This window comes from Mixophyes fleayi, chromosome 9 (genome assembly GCF_038048845.1).
Source record: "Mixophyes fleayi isolate aMixFle1 chromosome 9, aMixFle1.hap1, whole genome shotgun sequence".
In the NCBI taxonomy this organism is placed as follows: domain Eukaryota; kingdom Metazoa; phylum Chordata; class Amphibia; order Anura; family Limnodynastidae; genus Mixophyes; species Mixophyes fleayi.
In genome coordinates this window covers 125960733-125977732 of record NC_134410.1, presented here as the reverse complement: position 1 = coordinate 125977732, position 17000 = coordinate 125960733, and the positions used below count along the sequence as shown (strand labels likewise).

The window sequence follows — 17000 nt, the reverse complement described above, 5'->3', positions numbered from 1 at the left end:
TCCACTTCTCTATCCCAGAAACAATAGACTGTGATAGAAAAGGCTCCAGAATAAAGTCACTGGTGTCAGTTTTCCTTAGCTTTGTCAAACGTAAATATCTTTTAATGGTGACACTCTGTAGTATCCCTCACTTTTCTAATAAGCACAATCTCTATTCTGTCTTTTTCTCGGCAGAATATAACTTGAAGAATTTAGATGTGTACACACTCCTCCATGTTTCATTCTATTACACAGGCCCAGTCCTGCAGTGAGCCATCTCTCTTCTGTACTTCACTGTAATGAATGTCACTGGTCTCAGGTAAATGTTGTTTACTGCAGATTTTCACAATATATCTCAGTCTCTGATCCCTAAAGGTCTTCCCCTATCACTACCCCTGATAGTTTATCACAGTCCTGCAAAAGGGTGTACAAATTATCTTCGGGACTCCCCACCAAGTCCCTAACTACCTAATAACAAGATTCACAATACACAGTCCCATCAAACAATAAATAGACAGGGGTTACTTATCCATTTAGATTCTGTTTTTTCCTCAGACCTCTCACAGGAAGTTTCAGCTGTTTCTCTCACAGGATAGGGTTGACAAGTCTGACCGGGCTCGACCTCCTGAGACTCTTCTGTCCCTCCCGGCTGTTTCCTGATGGGCTGATTTTCTTAGGGGACTCACAGGGCTTTTCTGCTAACGACATGACAGGGTACTTTCCTGACTGGCTGACAGGTTTTTCCGCTGACAGGAACCCACTGCCACACTGCAACTGCCAGTTTAAAGTCATTCCTCTCACACCTCTCTCTTTTCCCTTGGCCTGCTGGGAAATGTAATTTTTATTTATCAATCCCTGACATTAGTGCACATGTGCGGGCCATCATGTCCACGGGCACTACAGATTTTACAACGCTGTGATAGGCAGCGCCAGGAAATGTTCAGTACCACAGAGTCATGATAAATAGACCACCCCAAGACCTGATTCCCCTTTCGCCCTCCCACCACACCCCCGCTCCAGGACCTCCCGGAGGCCACCTACAGAAAGTTGGGAAGTATCTAATAAACTAAAACATAGCTTGTAATTGACAAATAGAAATGGGTGCTTAAGCTAAATCATACTTGCCGACTTTTGGGGGGAGTATGGACGTAGGGGGCTGTGCTTGGCGGATCGCGGTATTACATCCATTAGGAACTGGGCAGATGCAGGGGGATGTCCTACTCTCCCCGGTAGTCCAGGAGACCTACCCGGAATTCAGGAGTCTCCCGGACGTTCCGAGAGAGCTAAATCAATACAGACAATATGAAGCTTCCTAACCTACTACTTAGTCTGACCTGAAGGCAGAAAGTGGAATTCTGAACCAGTTTTTCTGTATATATAAGTGCGTGTGTGTGTGTATGTATAAATATATATATATATTTGTGCAGATAACAGATACCACATAAAAGGGGGCGCATAACCCTATTCAGTATACAGTCACTAGGCGGGATAATTACACCCAAAGTCCAATGTACAGGAGGCAGCCAGTTCCAATACAGGTGGTGAGTCTGGAAAATCTATAAAGGAATAAAGGAAACACGGCGCCACATAGTGTATTACCACAATATATTAATGTAATAAGAGAGAGTAAAGTGGATGAGTCAGATGTGTACTCAAGGATAATAACTTCTCTCCGGTAGGGCTAATGAAACCGAAAGGGTGAATAGATATATACAAAAGTGACAGCACACTGTGTTCAATGCCACCAATGTAATCACCAATAAACATAAAACTGCGTACCAGATAATAGAACCAGAAGATGTATGAATCAGTTCAATGGAAAACTCCAAATCTGAGCAGCTGTTACCAGTAACGTCACTCATCCAAGTGTATAATTCTGTTAGGACTGTAACTTCAGCATCATAGGAGCAATATAAAAAAAAACTCATATAGTGTAATATTGTAAAACTCAGATTTTACTAATAAAATAGTAAGTATCACACTTACATAAAAACACAAGGTAACAAACATATATTGGTATCTTTAGGTACTCATCTGGGATGTAATCAGAGATGTATGCATAGATATCAATCAGCTCATATATAGATCTCTGCAGCGCTCCCACCACACTAGTACCACGATATCCAAACAGATGATGGAAAGGTCCTTAGACACCTCTCAACGCGTTTCGTCTGGTTAGATGTTCAGACTATAAACAAGTTACAGAGCTATCCCGGCACTGACTGTTAATGAGCGCACTGAGGCATTACATCCACCTGTGATCACACACACTTACACACAGAGATATATAAAAGGCAGGTATACAGTGTATATATATATATATATATATATATATATATATAGCAGCAGATAGATTAAAACGTGGCGCTCAAACACAGAATATGTGAGTAGAAATTAATAAATATCCAATATAGGAAAACACTTTCTTCATAAGATAAGGCAGTCTCCCTCCCAGATTACGGATGGTACTCCGATAATAAATAAATCAATATATACACAGATAGGAGGATGAAATGGCGCCAATATAGGTAGTGTTAGCTGGTAACAATCACCCAGACAGTCAATGATTATTGATATGCAGAGTATAAATCTTAGCAAGCTGGTACAGTCATTATTCAACAGCTTCCAGATACTCCAACTATATACCGAAATGCAGACAGAGAAAAGCAAAAGATGTGGTGTCAAAGGCACCCGTGATGTACAGTAAAAAATAGGTGGCAGCGTACCAAATAGATATAAATAAACAGCTTATCTGTGTCAGAATTATCTGAACGTAGTCTCCAAACAGCCAAGTGGGTCAGGAACCGATGTGTAAACTGCTTGTGAAGATATATTATATCCGGATCATCAACCACAGCAAATTCACTGCTTGCAAACTCCACTCAGCCTCCGGTAAACCACATCGCCCTTTATCAGAATAAGAAGATAACCCAGCTGCATAATTAACAGACATCATATATATATATATATATATATATATAGAATAGTTGCCAACTTTCTATTGTTGTAGTGTAGTGGGAGGGCAGAAGTGGGTGGGGTGCCGCGAATCCTGTCATCTTGGCCCCACCCCAATAAAAAAAAATGCCCTTTTGTTGCAGTGGACAGGGCCAAACTGACGCAATTCACTGCAGGAGAACTGCCTGCTCGCAATTTGGGAAAGTGGACAAGTATAATATATAGGGGTCTATGCATCAATAAGATGTGGTGCAACTAAATATGCATCGCTGCATATATTTATGCACCGTTGAAATGCACCATACCGGGCTGGTCTGGGTGCCCCAGTGAAGTAAACCCTGTGCTGCAATCTAATGTTCCTAATTACCAGCGGCCTAGAGCTGCTGTAACGGATTCTGTGAAGCCAGAGAGGCCTCACCAGGATCCTATAGGAAAAGACAGATGACGTTATCCTTCTGCACAACACAAAGCTTCATGCACCGCAGAACATTGCAGCCCCCACAATCTATAGGGACTGTGATGCTGCAAGATATTTGGATAAATTGAGATTTCTGTGAAATCTCCTCCATTAGGCAGTTAATAAATAGCGACAAAACTTGGGAACAGTTGTTTCTGGATGATTTAAGCGTCTGATCTGTTTGATGCATAGACCCCATAGAGATATTGTAATATATTTACAGTCATTGTCACTGGGCACTTTATGTATAACATACAACGATGTCCTATCATGATTACCAGGCAAACTTTGAAATATTTAACGATAATCTGTCACTTCATGATGACAGGGTTATTTTACACCATCAATTGCTTCCAACAAACTAACTGTCTCGACGTCAGCGACATGTTTCTGTAGACGGATTGCTGCGCGGTTGAAAGGTTACTTGATCTCCGACAAAATGGCCGCCGCTGTCATCCCTCCGGCAGACGCCGGGGACATTAGTATCGCGACGTCCTTCCGGCGGGAGTGCACATCACGCCGCGCTGGTGGAGGGAGGGGGCGGGGCGAGTATATAAGGGGGTGCGCACGCGCCCTGGCTTCCTCTTTGGCGTCGGCGAGGTGAGTGATGGCGGCGGCGGTGCGGGGTGGTGGCTCCTCCCGGCCGGGGGCTGACGGGCAGCGCTCTTACCGCTCTCTCTCTTCTCTGTCTCCCGCAGGTACTACAAGCCGCCATCATGGGCCGTAGACCCGCCCGCTGGTGAGTGATCTCCGCCGTGTGGCCTGGAGAGGCCTCGTCACGTGTCCCCGGCCTGTAGTGCGGCCCAGGCCGGCCGGGATCCGACATCTGGGGAGGGGGGAGGTGTGAGGGCAGGGGGCTGCCGTGGACTAGTGTACAGATCCTGATCACATTAAGGCTGCTGGCTGCTGTGGCACTACAGGTCCCAGCATATCAAGGTATAATGTACTGTACTGGCTGCTGTGGCACTACAGGTCCCAGCATATCAAGGTATAATGTACTGTACTGGCTGCTGTGGCACTACAGGTCCCAGCATTTCAAGGTATAATGTACTTTACTGGCTGCTGTGGCACTACAGGTCCCAGCATATCAAGGTATAATGTACTTTACTGGCTGCTGTGGTACTACAAGTCCCAGAAGACCAGAGCATCTTGTGTATTGCATGCTGTTTTGGGACTACACAGCCCAGCATCTCAGGGCACTGTGGGATTTGTAGTTCCACACTGCAGAGCATCTTTAGCCCATGTGGCCTTTTTCCAGGCACATTGTTACTCTAAAGCAGCCAAAAACAATACTTTGACCAGCCCTGAATTAATTAGATCTTAAGTCGTATCCAACCTTTGTGATGTTGTGGGTATCCTATTAACACTGCAATCAATATATATATATATCAGTCATATATATCTAATTTAGTTTGACCATAGTTGTAATACATTCATAGTTGTAATACATTTTATTGAGTGTTCAAGGAATCTTGTTTTCTCCTTAGATGGGATGACAGCAAATTAACACTGTAATCCAGTGGTCCCAAACTTTCTCAGTTTGAGGCACCCTTAAGTCAAAATAAATACCAAGTAGTCACTCTCCTTGTTTACCACCAGCCCTGTCCGTGGCACCCGTGTGAGATTGCTGAGGCACCCCAGGGAGCCGTGGCACACAGTTTGGGAACCACTGCTCTAATCTGTTGATTTTTAGCATGTTAAAATGTGGGGTTTGTTTGTCCGTCCTTTTTGTGGTTGGGTTTATTTCTAATGGTGACTGGTGGATTTTCTGCCTATGGGGTAACTATCCCTGTTTGTAGTGTTTAAGTTGAAGGGATGTCAAAAAATCTCAACTATCATCATTTGTATTCTATGAATTTTGTTGCTACAAGTGGAAGCTGTGATAATGACAATATAGTCATAGAATATGAAGTAGAAAGAATAATTGTAAAACAAGCTAAGCCAAAAGTTTAACTCCTTTTGAAGATTTTGAGCATTTTACCTGTTTCCTTAATGCTTTTAAAGCATTGTGTCCTAGAACAGGCTGAGAACTGCTAAGTTTATTTAGTTTATTTCTGTATTCGGTACTGTCTTGTAAATGGGTAATTCTCTTTTTTTAGTTACAGATACTGCAAAAACAAACCCTACCCAAAGTCCCGTTTCTGTAGGGGTGTCCCAGGTAAGCTGCTTTAACAACCTATTAATGTTCCTCTTATTAAAATCTTTTAATTCAATATCCGACAAGTGACTAATCTTCCTTTAAATATTAAGTGGTCCATTAAACATGTTGGGAATAACAAACTGACTGTAATGGGGTGTCTGCTACAATGAGCTGACAGTACTACAGACTTAAATTCCAGACATCCTTTAATACTATCAGTGTACTGAGATATTTATCCTTAAAATACATAAACCAGGAAGAGTTTAGAATCATTTTAGAATTTCATTAGAAACCATTTGAATTGTGGGTAACCCTGTCACAGTTTAGTCGTTTCCCCCCCCTATTGTCAGAACATTTAACGGCAGGTCCTAACTAAGAAGTACGTCTTAATTCAAATGGTTTGTTTTTGAAACAAGCTGCTGTAGGCTACAGTAATATCTAGCCATTAAATAATGGTAGGGAATTTTTACATATATATCAAGGAGATTGATTAGCCTTTTAAGTGTTTTGGCAGATGAATGGACACTAAGGCACATCTTTTATTCTAGATCCTAAAATCAGGATCTTCGACTTGGGTCGTAAGAAGGCAAAGGTAGACGAGTTCCCACTATGTGGACACATGGTCTCCGATGAGTACGAGCAGCTATCATCAGAAGGTAGGAAAGAGAATGTCTTTGTTATATGCGCAGGGTTGTGTGCAATGTACAACTTTCTTGGAAGTCCATTCTTAAAATGTAACAAATCTGAACTTGGGTGTTGACCAGTTTCCATATGTGTAATTACCATTAGGAGCTCCTGTCTGACATGCATTGAAACCTCATGTACTTCATGCAGGTATTGGATTGCCTGAAGGGTTAACATCTTGTACATGGCTCGTTCCATAGTTTCAGTACAAAATGCCTCCTGCTGGAAAGTGTATTAAAATTAACCTTTGCCCCATGGGGTACTGTGTTCCTGCAAACTGCAGTTTCAATGGAATGAGCCTTAAGAGTATTAAATATATTCCCCTACACTCATATAATGCCTATAATACTGAGCAACCTTTATAAACTCAGTCTGTAAAAACAGCAGCGAGTGTGAAACAATGCCTGACAACTATACAGTGTTCAGAGCCCTGATTGGCATCTTACTGTTCTCTGGCGCGGGGAAGGTCTTAAGAGCATTAGATTTCAGCAGAAGATGTTTGTGTTGCTTTATTTGTATCCTGCTCTACCCCATGACTGCTAATAACTTTGTAAACTCTTATAAATGGCCCCTACGGTCTCACAAAAATGGTTAAACTGCCCCTTGGCACTGGGCACCGGTGTATTGAACAGCTTAGATATATAATGTACTTGCAGTTACTTAAGCCGACCAGCTTTTGTTGTGATCAGAAGGTGGTGTGCAATGGCTGCATACAGTAATATCCCTGGTTGTGTATGTGCTTTGTCACCTCGTACAAAGTGCTCTAAGGGACCTCGGAGACAGCGCTGCCACTTGCCCCAAACTGTTAGTCGGATTTATTCTCTGTACTAATATGTAACTGTTCTCTCTTCAGCGCTTGAGGCTGCCCGTATCTGTGCCAATAAGTACATGGTGAAGAGCTGCGGTAAGGACGGCTTCCACATCAGAGTACGTCTCCACCCGTTCCACGTCATCCGCATCAACAAAATGTTATCCTGTGCTGGAGCTGATAGGTAATACTCACTGGTCTCCAAGATGTGCCCCAAATAGTGACAACTTGTGTAGTATTTAAGGTGACTTTTGCCTTCAAAGGCCTGGTCTCTGATGGAAGTCTTTACATGGGTCTAGTTCTTAAACTAAATCTGTTTGTCATCCTAATGTCTATGTTGGCCTCTCTGCTTTGCATTAAGTAAGGGTGACTGTGACCCGTAGACTTAGTACACTTTCTGTTTTTAGTACATTATTGCTTGGCTTCTACTCCATAAAATTCTCATGTGGTTTCTTTAAATATCCCAATTTTGGGTTTGCAGTCAAATAAGCCGACCGTCTTCTGCCGTCATCAGAAGCCGGTGTGCAATGTCTGCATACAGCGACTTCCCTGGCTGTGTATGTGCTCTGCGCTCCGTGCAGAGTGCTCGAAGGGGCCTCGGAGACAACTGTACAACACCACCCGTTAGGAGTTCTCTAATGCTCATTGCCCCCTCACAGGCTCCAGACTGGTATGCGCGGTGCCTTTGGGAAACCTCAGGGCACAGTGGCTAGAGTCAACATCGGCCAGGTCATCATGTCCATCCGCACCAAGGCTCAGAACAAGGAGCACGTGGTCGAGGCTCTCCGCAGAGCCAAGTTCAAGTTCCCAGGCCGTCAGAAGGTAACGTGTTCAATCATTTCCTCCTTAGTGCTTTGGGAATACAGGCTTTATTTAAACCCAAATCCCCTGCTTACTAATGGTAACTAACCCACAGTTGGGCAGCCTCCAATCCGTCCCTTGTGTCATTCAGTAGACATCAGATTTGTAACTTGCAGCCAAAATGACTGGCATGAAGATCTTACTGGCATGAAGATCTTACTGGCATGAAGATCTTACTGGCATGAAGATCTTACTGGCATGAAGATCTTACTGGCATGAAGATCTTACTGGCATGAAGATCTTACTGGCATGAAGATCTTACTGGCATGAAGATCTTACTGGCATGAAGATCTTACTGGCATGAAGATCTTACTGGCATGAAGATCTTACTGGCATGAAGATCTTACTGGCATGAAGATCTTACTGGCATGAAGATCTTACTGGCATGAAGATCTTACTGGCATGAAGATCTTACTGGCATGAAGATCTTACTGGCATGAAGATCTTACTGGCATGAAGATCTTACTGGCATGAAGATCTTACTGGCATGAAGATCTTACTGGCATGAAGATCTTACTGGCATGAAGATCTTACTGGCATGAAGATCTAGAACTATTAACCGGGTTCTTGAAATTTTGAAGTCTGATTTGCACTTTGGTGGTCTGTGTTGGTAAAAATAGTCTGTAGTTAATAGTACATGATGTAATTGATCATAGGATTTTCTTATTATGCGGAAAGTAACAAAAGCGTTTCCTACATAGTGTTTAATATTTCGCTAGCTTTTTGGATCTTAGGATGGGATGATTCACTATTTTTAATGAATACTAATAAAATGTAGCTTTATAAGCTGATACACCTCCGTCCATCATTTCCTGAGTGCCCCTTTCAGTCACCTTTCTCCTTACAATATTGTAATTCTGGTTCTTGGGTGCACCCTCAGGGGTTTTATCCATATTTAAATACCCTGAATAATGAGTCTTAAAATAGCTCATAAGTTGGTATGGTCTTGGATTTACCTAGTGCGGATATATTTATTTTTCTTTGTCTACAATGCTGACGCGGGTAATGTGTTCTCTCCCCAGATCCACATTTCTAAGAAGTGGGGTTTTACAAAGTTCAATGCAGAAGACTTTGAGGACATGGTCGCTGAGAAGCGCCTGATCCCCGACGGCTGCGGAGTGAAGTACATCCCTAACCGAGGTCCCCTGGATAGCTGGAGGGCACTGCACACCGTATGAGGAACCAAGACACCTTTTAACTGGCCCTTGTTCTTTTGAGATCTTGTGTCAATAAAGTTCTATGTCCATCCTGTTTCTAGGTGTCCGTTGTATTAATGTTTTCTGCACATGGTAAACGTAGGTCATATGTACCCTGCACCAGTCTTGCAGCCGGTGACTTGGTTCTACATGAAAAAATCATACATGTGGTGGGAAAATCAACGCATAAGTAGCTTCAGTAAATCACTGAATATCACTGTTTTATAATTCAGGTGAATGTCAATGCTGGGTATGGGTCTGTGAATGGGTTGGTAAGAGGCTGTTATGTAGTTCTTGTGGCCATATGCTCATGATGTATCTTGACGTTTATACCTCTAGCACTGGAAGGGGTAACGTAGTAATCCTAATTTGGATGGTGGCTCCATTAGGTACCGCTGTCATAGCAGCTTGTCCTTGTACAGGATGCATGTGTCATGGGGTAGATGGTTGCAGGACAGGACCGCTGTTGGCTCAACATTGTAATTACCTTTTGACCTTAACAGTATCGGAGCAGCCTAGACATTTAGTTACCTCTATTCACTGACTAGGAAGGTGATTGGCTGGAAGTGGCTGCTGTTGTACAGTAGCTGTATCTGGATGATCCGCAATGGACACTTAGCTGCCGCTTTTGGTTGCCACGAGTAGTAGTCTTGTAGATTAAAATATGTCCCAGTTTTCTATTTGAGGCTGACGTTAGATGAATGCTAAATTTGACCTCTTATGTTAATGATTAGACCAGCTCAGTATATAAACACTTTATTGGTGACACAGTATGAAAGAATCAGCGCAGTATTTCATAGTTCTCGGTCCAGTACGGGGTCTGCTCGGAGATTTACTTCCACTGGGAAATGGTCACTGACCTCCAGGGCCTGAATGGGGAAACAGGACGTTATATTAATGGTATCTAAACTCTCCAGCATGGTGCAACGGATTCAGTGGTTTCATCGGTGACTTGATTGATTCCAGTGCAATCATTTTGTTTAATGGATTTTTCCAAATGTAAAAAATAATTTGCACCAGGAGGGGGTGTGAAGAAATTGGGCCTCCAAACAGAACCACAGGGAGACGTAGGTCTGGCCCCCAGGGACTGATTTTCGTCAATGTGAGATTTCAAAGCCCTGGCACTGAGATCACACCCTGTGGCTCGCCAGTTGTGAAACTACAATCCCCAGCATGCTGCACCAGCTACTAGCTGGCATGGAATTCTGGGACAGTGTTACAGCACCTGAAGAGACAGGTTGGCCAGGCCCACTCTGACCTGCTTCATTACATCAGTGTGATAGTGTGCTCTCCTAGAGTGTTCTGCATGTTGGGTACCTGTTTTATCAAGGACTGTCCTAGGGTGGGGTATTTTTAAAACAAAAAAAGAGGAAAGTGCTTCAAAGTGGACATCACAGTAAATACTTTTTTTACAACTCAAGTAACAGTCTAAAACTAATGCAGCAGTTCCCAAAGTGTGTACTGCAGCGCAGTCACGGGTGCCGCAGCCAGGAAGAAAACAAAAACCCTTGCCAATCCTGCAGCACCTGGGACCCAGCATCCTTCTCGTTTCTCACTGTCGGGGTTGACGTCATCACGCCCAACATTCAGTGAGAAGTGGTGGGAGAAAGGAGGATGCTGGTCCCGGGCACTGCCGGATTGGTAAGAAGACAGAAGAAATAAGGCCAATTATGGTATTAAAGAAAGGGGAGGGCAAATGGTGATGGGAAACAGCGATGGAGGGAGGATGAAGAGGGGCACAGTGGTGATTTTTGTACATTTTATTTGATCTTATTCATATTAGTATTAGCTGTAAATTATTCTTTGACAGAAATATAATTAAAAAAATATACTTTTTTTTTTCCCCCCTTGGATTTATGTGTATTATTTTTGCAAACCACTTACTAAGTATTTCTGTCCTGACCTAAATACTAATGTTTTGACCCAACTACTTATAAAACGGGACTGCTTGGTAATTATTTTGGAGGGGTGCCTTGAAAGAATTATGGAGACTCTAAGGGTGCCGCAAACTGAAAAAGTTTGGGAACTAATGTATTAACCAACTAAAACAGCTGGGAACTCTAAAGTAGATTAACTGTACAGGCAGTTTATTAGTTATATGGCAGCAAGCAACATCTGATTGAACAGCTGCTCTGGAAACCAGTATGTTTTACGGTTTACCCACTTATGCAAAAAAACATCTCCAGTTCCCTCCACCTGTCCTTACCTCCTCCTCAGATAATCCAAACTTCTTCTTGAAATTGAAAGGTTTGGCAGAACCTGGCACAATCCCTTTGAGAAACTCTTCTCCGTGTACCACAATCCTTGGCAAGTCGCATATGGAGGAAACAGAAGGGTTAATGTACAAAGCAACACAAAATGATAACGTTACTCTTGTCCCTCCCCTGTAGTTACCGATCATAGGCGCAGTGCGTTTTCTGGGTCACAGTTGTGTCGTCCTTGTCCCCTATCAGCCAGTGGAAAGTGTTGCTGCTGCGGAGCTGAATATTCCGCCATTCTTGTTGCGTCACATAGCCGCATGCTGCGTTCAGGTCTCCGAGTAGCATGATGCTCTAATATAACACAAAATATATATACTTGTGCATCAGTCCTATTCTGTGTTACCCAGAGCAATAGATACCCTTCATATGTCACAGTGAAAGAGCTTGCTTTTTAATTGTATCTGTCATCTATCCACAAATTGGAAGCAGCCATCTGATATTTATTAAATCGTAGGTCATCAATTGGTTAGGAACCAGAGACATCGCAGGCAAATTGTGACCAGTGCTTCTGAGGAACGGCTCCTGCAGAACTGAATTGCAAAATTATTTCCTCATCCCGGATGGCTGCATCCTCTTTGTGTAGGTGATGATCCAGTGTAACAAGGAAAAATATTTTTCAAGCTTCCTATAATTCTTGCGCATTAGAAACTCAAAACTACAAGTTATAAATTTATGCACGCATGCAAAAAAAAAATGTTTTACTAAAAAATAACTTCTAGCCAATAATAAAGTAGTTAATATGAAATAAATGAGAAATTCAACACAGAGCCATTGGTGCAAATTAATAGACTTACTCTCTGTGATTAATATTCAAAAAATAAGCCCTGCCCACTTATCACAGGACTCATGATAGGGTTAAACTGAATATCCATGGTCTGCAACTGTAGACAATTAGAATAATCACATTTAAAACATGGGTGCAAAGGAAAAAAGATGTGTCCCATAACAACCAATCAGATTCTGACATTCTAGTGCAATTTGAAAAAGGCGAACGTACACATCTGATTGGCTGTTTTAGGACACATCACCTTTCTGCTTTGTGGTAGTTTTCATAAATGCCCCCAGTAGTGTTTAAAAGCCAACCTCAGTCCTCCAGCGCTTTTTCATCTCCAGCATTACTTCCAGGAGTCTGTTAATCTCCTTCGCTGCTTCCCTGGGACAGGTGTGGTGAGACATCAGTACAAAGTCTTTGATTGCTGCAAGGTTTAAAGAAGATGGATGTGATGCTTAGCTTTGTCCCAGTACTCTTGTAACTACAGGTTGGTTTAATAATGTGAGTGTTCTAAAATTCTAATCTTGGGCACGGTGGCTCAGTGGTTAACACTTCTGCCTCACAAACACTGGTAAGTTAATTGGCCACTGACAAAATTAGTCTTTATGTGTGTTAGAGAATTTAGACTGTAAGCTCCAATGGGTCAGGGACAGCTCTGCAGAATTGGTGGCGCTATATAAATAAATGATGATTTTATGGCTACTGGTTGATCTAGTCCTGTGAATGTTCTGATTGGCTACAGGTTGATCTAATACTGTGAATGGTTTAATGATCTGCCTGGCTCCATGGTGTTCTAATGCTCCGATTGGCTATAGGCTGTTCCTGTGGACATTCTAATGCTCTGATTGGTTACAGCCTGGCATAGTCCTGCCAGTCTTCTAGTGGACAAGGTTGATAGGACTCCTGCATGTTAGACTTCCCCATCATCATTGGCTGAGTATATTAAGAATAAAAGCCATCTGGGTAAACGTAGAACAACTGATGACAACCTTGGCTCTCTCTGATTGGCCACAGCGTCAACTCTGACAAATAAACTCATGGAACTCAAAGTCTTTAACTTCTTGATGTTATTCTTTGGTTTAGTAATGGAATATTTTTGCATGAAATTGCTCCCCAAAGCACATTATTTTGTGGATATAGCATACAAGGAAATACGTCACCTCGTATATACAATTTCTATATATAGCAGGTAGATCTTTCTCATGTGAACGACTAAAATGTTGCGGTGGTCCTACTCATTTGCTACATTGGCATCTAGAAAAACTGACCTGCATGTATGTAACCTGGTCCTTGTGTGATTATTTTTTACATAATGTGCAATCTTATGGTTTTAAAAAAAAAAATTTAACGAAAGCTGTTAACCTGTCCTTGGTGAATGGAATCGGACCATGAACGGTTCTCTTGCAAAGGCTTCTGGGTGATCTGGATTATCTTCCACGTACTGATACCAGTCGATCACTTTCACCGTGTCGGTTCTACCATGGAACAAAAGCCACAATTACACCTCAATGTCAACAACACGGGGTCCTGTTGGGTACAGGCAATTTCAGTGGGGTCATACGATGGGCAAAGCACTGACTCAAAGACTTGTCAGGTCAATAGAAGTCCGAAGACGTCTGTCGACATGATTATGAGGTCCTCAAATGTCTCTATCTGCACTATGGATTCCATGCGTCCATTTCAAGCTCTGCTTCGTAGGAGCTGACACTCCAAAAAGCCAGAATAAGCATCACACACTTGAGTGGTCTGACTAATCTGCTCTGTATCTCGCCTCTTTCTCTGATATGGCTCCATGGTAAACTAACCATAGATTGACCGACCATACGGCTCCCACAACTGGAGCCACTGTCCACTAGCTACTTAAAATAAATCACACATTAATATTCAGTCACAGAACTAATGGCTCGGAGCTGCCATTAAAGGTTATGGTTTAGTTGGGTTCAGATGACGTCTACCCCCGTTGTACCTGTAGATAAAGACAAATTGTTCCTTGTAGCTATTCTTCCCCAGCCTTTTACTCTCCAGGTGCTGGTAGAGATGGCCACTGTCGTATCTACAGAAGAGCAGAAGGACGAAATGAATGAGGAACAAAGGAACATCAGATGTAGCTGGTGCAAGTGATATGACAGAAAATCATATTGTAAGATGCATATGAAAGGGGCTTGCTTAACTTGTTCCGCACCCCCGTACTGTACACCAGGCCCTGATCTGGCTCTCTGAGTCTTAGTGCAAAGGGTTGCAAGAGCAACATATGTGTGACTCTAAAAATACAGACACCAGTTGTGCGCACACTCAGTGCATCGATTTTGCACGGATAAATGCACTTATGTGCATCTCTTAATCAGGGCCTTAGTTCCTCTTTTCCTTTTCAGTGTTTATTCCCTCCCGTGTCTCATGAAACATGCAAGTCTGATAATAGAATGTTGTTATTTAGTAGAAGATTGTGATAACAGTGATCCCCAGCATGCACTTGGGTCTAAGTTTGCTTTTACCTGTTGATCTCCGTTACGAGAGACTGAACCGCTTCCCCTTTCGAGTCCCGGACTTCTTGGATGACGCTGATGTCACAGCGTGAAATAATCTGTAAGGAGCAGAGTTTAGTTCTCAGAGCCAATGACTAGACCAGGCCTGTCCAACCTGCGGCCCTCCAGGTGTTGTGAAACTACAAGCCCCAGCATGCTTTGCCAGTAGACAACCTGTTGATAGCTGGAAGGGCATGCTGGGACTTGTCGTTTCAGAACATCTGGAGGGCCGCAGGTTGGACAGGCCTGGACCAGACCATGGAAAGCCAGACGTCCTAGGAATTATTTCTATTTAAAGACCTCCTGTCTACACATAATGGAGGGTTGAAGAGACTGAATGCTGTCAGTTCTGGGATGTAATCGGCTGACATTGTGTCTGCCTCCGTTGTGTGAGGGCAACAGGTACAATTTGTTAAGCCGAGATTAAGGCCAATGCTAACTCTGCAAAGAAATCTTTTCACTTAAACTTGTAGCATCTGAACCTCCACATGTTCTATTAACAATTTGCAATTTATTAGCTCGTTAGCCACTCTATAGATCTACGGAACATTGCTCTGCTCCAAAGAAAGATACATATTGATACATTTTGCATAATCTAATAAGAATTCAAAAATATCCACCAAGCTCAATTTATGTATCTACTTTGCTTCTTAAACATCAATAAGTCTTAAGGGAACCCCAATACTGCCAAATATTTCTCATAAGAGCTCCAGTAACGCCAGTTCTTTCTAATTTGCAACACATAACACCCCGTAAGGGCTGATGAATAAATTAGGGTCACCCACCTTCACTAATGCACCCATAATCTTCTTGTTGGATGCTTTAGCCTCTCCAAAACTCTTGATGTTAAAAGCACAGATTTTGAAGGTGGCCGCAGACACTTGCAGGCCCAGCATTAATACCAGCAGGGCAGGGATTTTCATCGCGCAGCTGTGGAAACAGCAGAGCTTGCAATCTAATCTATACGTTCAAAACATATATTTACTTTGTGGGTACCCTTAATGAACAGCACTTACCGGTTTGTTCTGTATAAACTCATTTGCTTGAATGATCACCTAGCGGAATTACAAAATTGTTTCCTTCCTTCCTGTTCAGGAGCTTGCCATCAAAACAGTTTGAAGTTCTTGAAGATCCATCACAAAGCACTCATCGAGTTGAAGAAATAGAGGAAGAGATGTCAGAGTTATTTCAATAAATGATAGTTCTCCGCAGGACCAGACGAGAGATGTCCGGACCCCGAATTGAGCAGCTAACACAGGAGCTACAAATCAAATTGGTCTCCAGGGCTTTGAAGGTTGGGCACAGTAGATGTTACGAGTGATCACAAACAGATCAGGATAGGGGTCTGTGGATGAAGGACCAGCGCAGTAGATGTTGTGAGATCCCAGAAGGTCCAAGGAACGTAGAACTCTTGGTAAATGGATGTTGAACCAGCACTGGAGATGTTATGAATGTTCAGGTGGACCAGATGATTAGACAGGATGAGATTCTGGGTCACTGGATGATGAACCAGAACAGTTGACACTTTCTATGTTCAGGGGAACTAGAGTGTTATATCACACACACACAACTGTGGGAAGAGATTTGGCTGCTGTGTCAGGTGCACAGTCAGCAGGGAGCTGTCTCTGGAACAGAGGAGAATAGACCGTGCATGCAGCCGGTGCCTGGCTGGGGGAACAATGTCCCCACAGTTTTTATACTGCTTCTACAGCTTCTATCCCATGACGACCTGGTGCCCGCCAACTAGCTTATCATTAATCCCTGGCTACAGGTAGGGTAGGTAGGAGCTCCTGCTGCAAAAGTCCAACAAACTGTAAAGCTTCTTTCCATGAATCTAAAATAAGGTTGGAGGGGAGAGGACTTTGCCCTAGGTCATCAGATTCAGAGGGGGATTTTACACTATCATTTTTAATCACTGTTATGGATTTACCTTCAATTGGCATCTTAAATCAGTTAATTATTATTATTATCGTTTATTTATAAGGTTAAGTTAGGCTCCTTTTCCCTAGATCACAGTTTGAGCTCTACATAGAGTACAGGGTGTGTATTGACTGATACATACACCAATCAGTCACAGCATTAAAACCACTGATAAGTGAAATGGATAACATTGATGATCTCGTTACAATGTCAGCTGTCACGTGGTGGGATATGTTAGTCAGCAAAGGAACAGTCAGTTATTGAAGTTGATGTGTTGGAAGCAGGAGAAATGGGCAGTGTATGGATCTGAGCGACTGCGACAGGGGACAAACTGCGATGCTAGACGACTGGGTCAGAGCAACATGTCTTGTGGGGTGTTCCTAGTATGCAGTGGTTAGTACCTACCAAAAGTGGTCCAAGAAGGGTGGGCTTAGCCCAAGTACAG

General features: G+C 42.8%; 2 protein-coding genes and 2 non-coding genes across 4 annotated transcripts; 3 read left to right on the top strand and 1 right to left on the bottom strand.

Annotated features, from left to right (window-relative positions):
• The first annotated feature begins 3966 nt into the window (after positions 1-3966).
• Positions 3967-9137, top strand: RPL10 (ribosomal protein L10). The gene is made up of 7 exons (XM_075185645.1): positions 3967-3991; positions 4090-4130; positions 5491-5549; positions 6080-6187; positions 7069-7207; positions 7683-7845; positions 8907-9137. Exons 2-7 carry the CDS (start codon positions 4108-4110, stop codon positions 9060-9062), a joined length of 648 nt encoding a protein of 215 aa, XP_075041746.1. The 5' UTR covers positions 3967-3991; positions 4090-4107; the 3' UTR covers positions 9063-9137.
• On the top strand, positions 6866-7000 carry LOC142102643 (small nucleolar RNA SNORA70). Its single transcript, XR_012679298.1, has one exon. It is a non-coding gene; the product is annotated as a small nucleolar RNA SNORA70 (small nucleolar RNA).
• Positions 7499-7632, top strand: LOC142102644 (small nucleolar RNA SNORA70). Its single transcript, XR_012679299.1, has one exon. It is a non-coding gene; the product is annotated as a small nucleolar RNA SNORA70 (small nucleolar RNA).
• Positions 9138-9820: 683 nt separating the features above from the next.
• LOC142101281 (deoxyribonuclease-1-like) lies at positions 9821-15902 on the bottom strand. Its single transcript, XM_075185639.1, has 9 exons — positions 15652-15902; positions 15421-15565; positions 14606-14694; positions 14080-14166; positions 13476-13588; positions 12425-12537; positions 11475-11632; positions 11287-11383; positions 9821-9949 (listed from the first exon to the last, which is right to left on the bottom strand). The coding sequence occupies exons 1-9, from the start codon at positions 15672-15674 to the stop codon at positions 9875-9877; spliced, it is 900 nt and encodes a 299-aa protein (XP_075041740.1). The 5' UTR covers positions 15675-15902; the 3' UTR covers positions 9821-9874.
• Between the last annotated feature and the right edge of the window lie 1098 nt (positions 15903-17000).

Coding starts and splice junctions, on each gene's coding strand:
- LOC142101281 (XM_075185639.1), bottom strand. CDS start 15,674: ATGAGTTTATACAGAACAAACCG. Junction 13,589..14,079: donor CAATTTGTCTTTATCTACAG/GTACAACGGGGG, acceptor GTTCCATGGTAG/AACCGACACGGTGAAAGTGA. Junction 9,950..11,286: donor TTGGATTATCTGAGGAGGAG/GTAAGGACAGGT, acceptor TTCCCCATTCAG/GCCCTGGAGGTCAGTGACCA.
- RPL10 (XM_075185645.1), top strand. CDS start 4,108: ATGGGCCGTAGACCCGCCCGCTG. Junction 4,131..5,490: donor GGCCGTAGACCCGCCCGCTG/GTGAGTGATCTC, acceptor CTCTTTTTTTAG/TTACAGATACTGCAAAAACA. Junction 7,846..8,906: donor AGTTCCCAGGCCGTCAGAAG/GTAACGTGTTCA, acceptor TTCTCTCCCCAG/ATCCACATTTCTAAGAAGTG.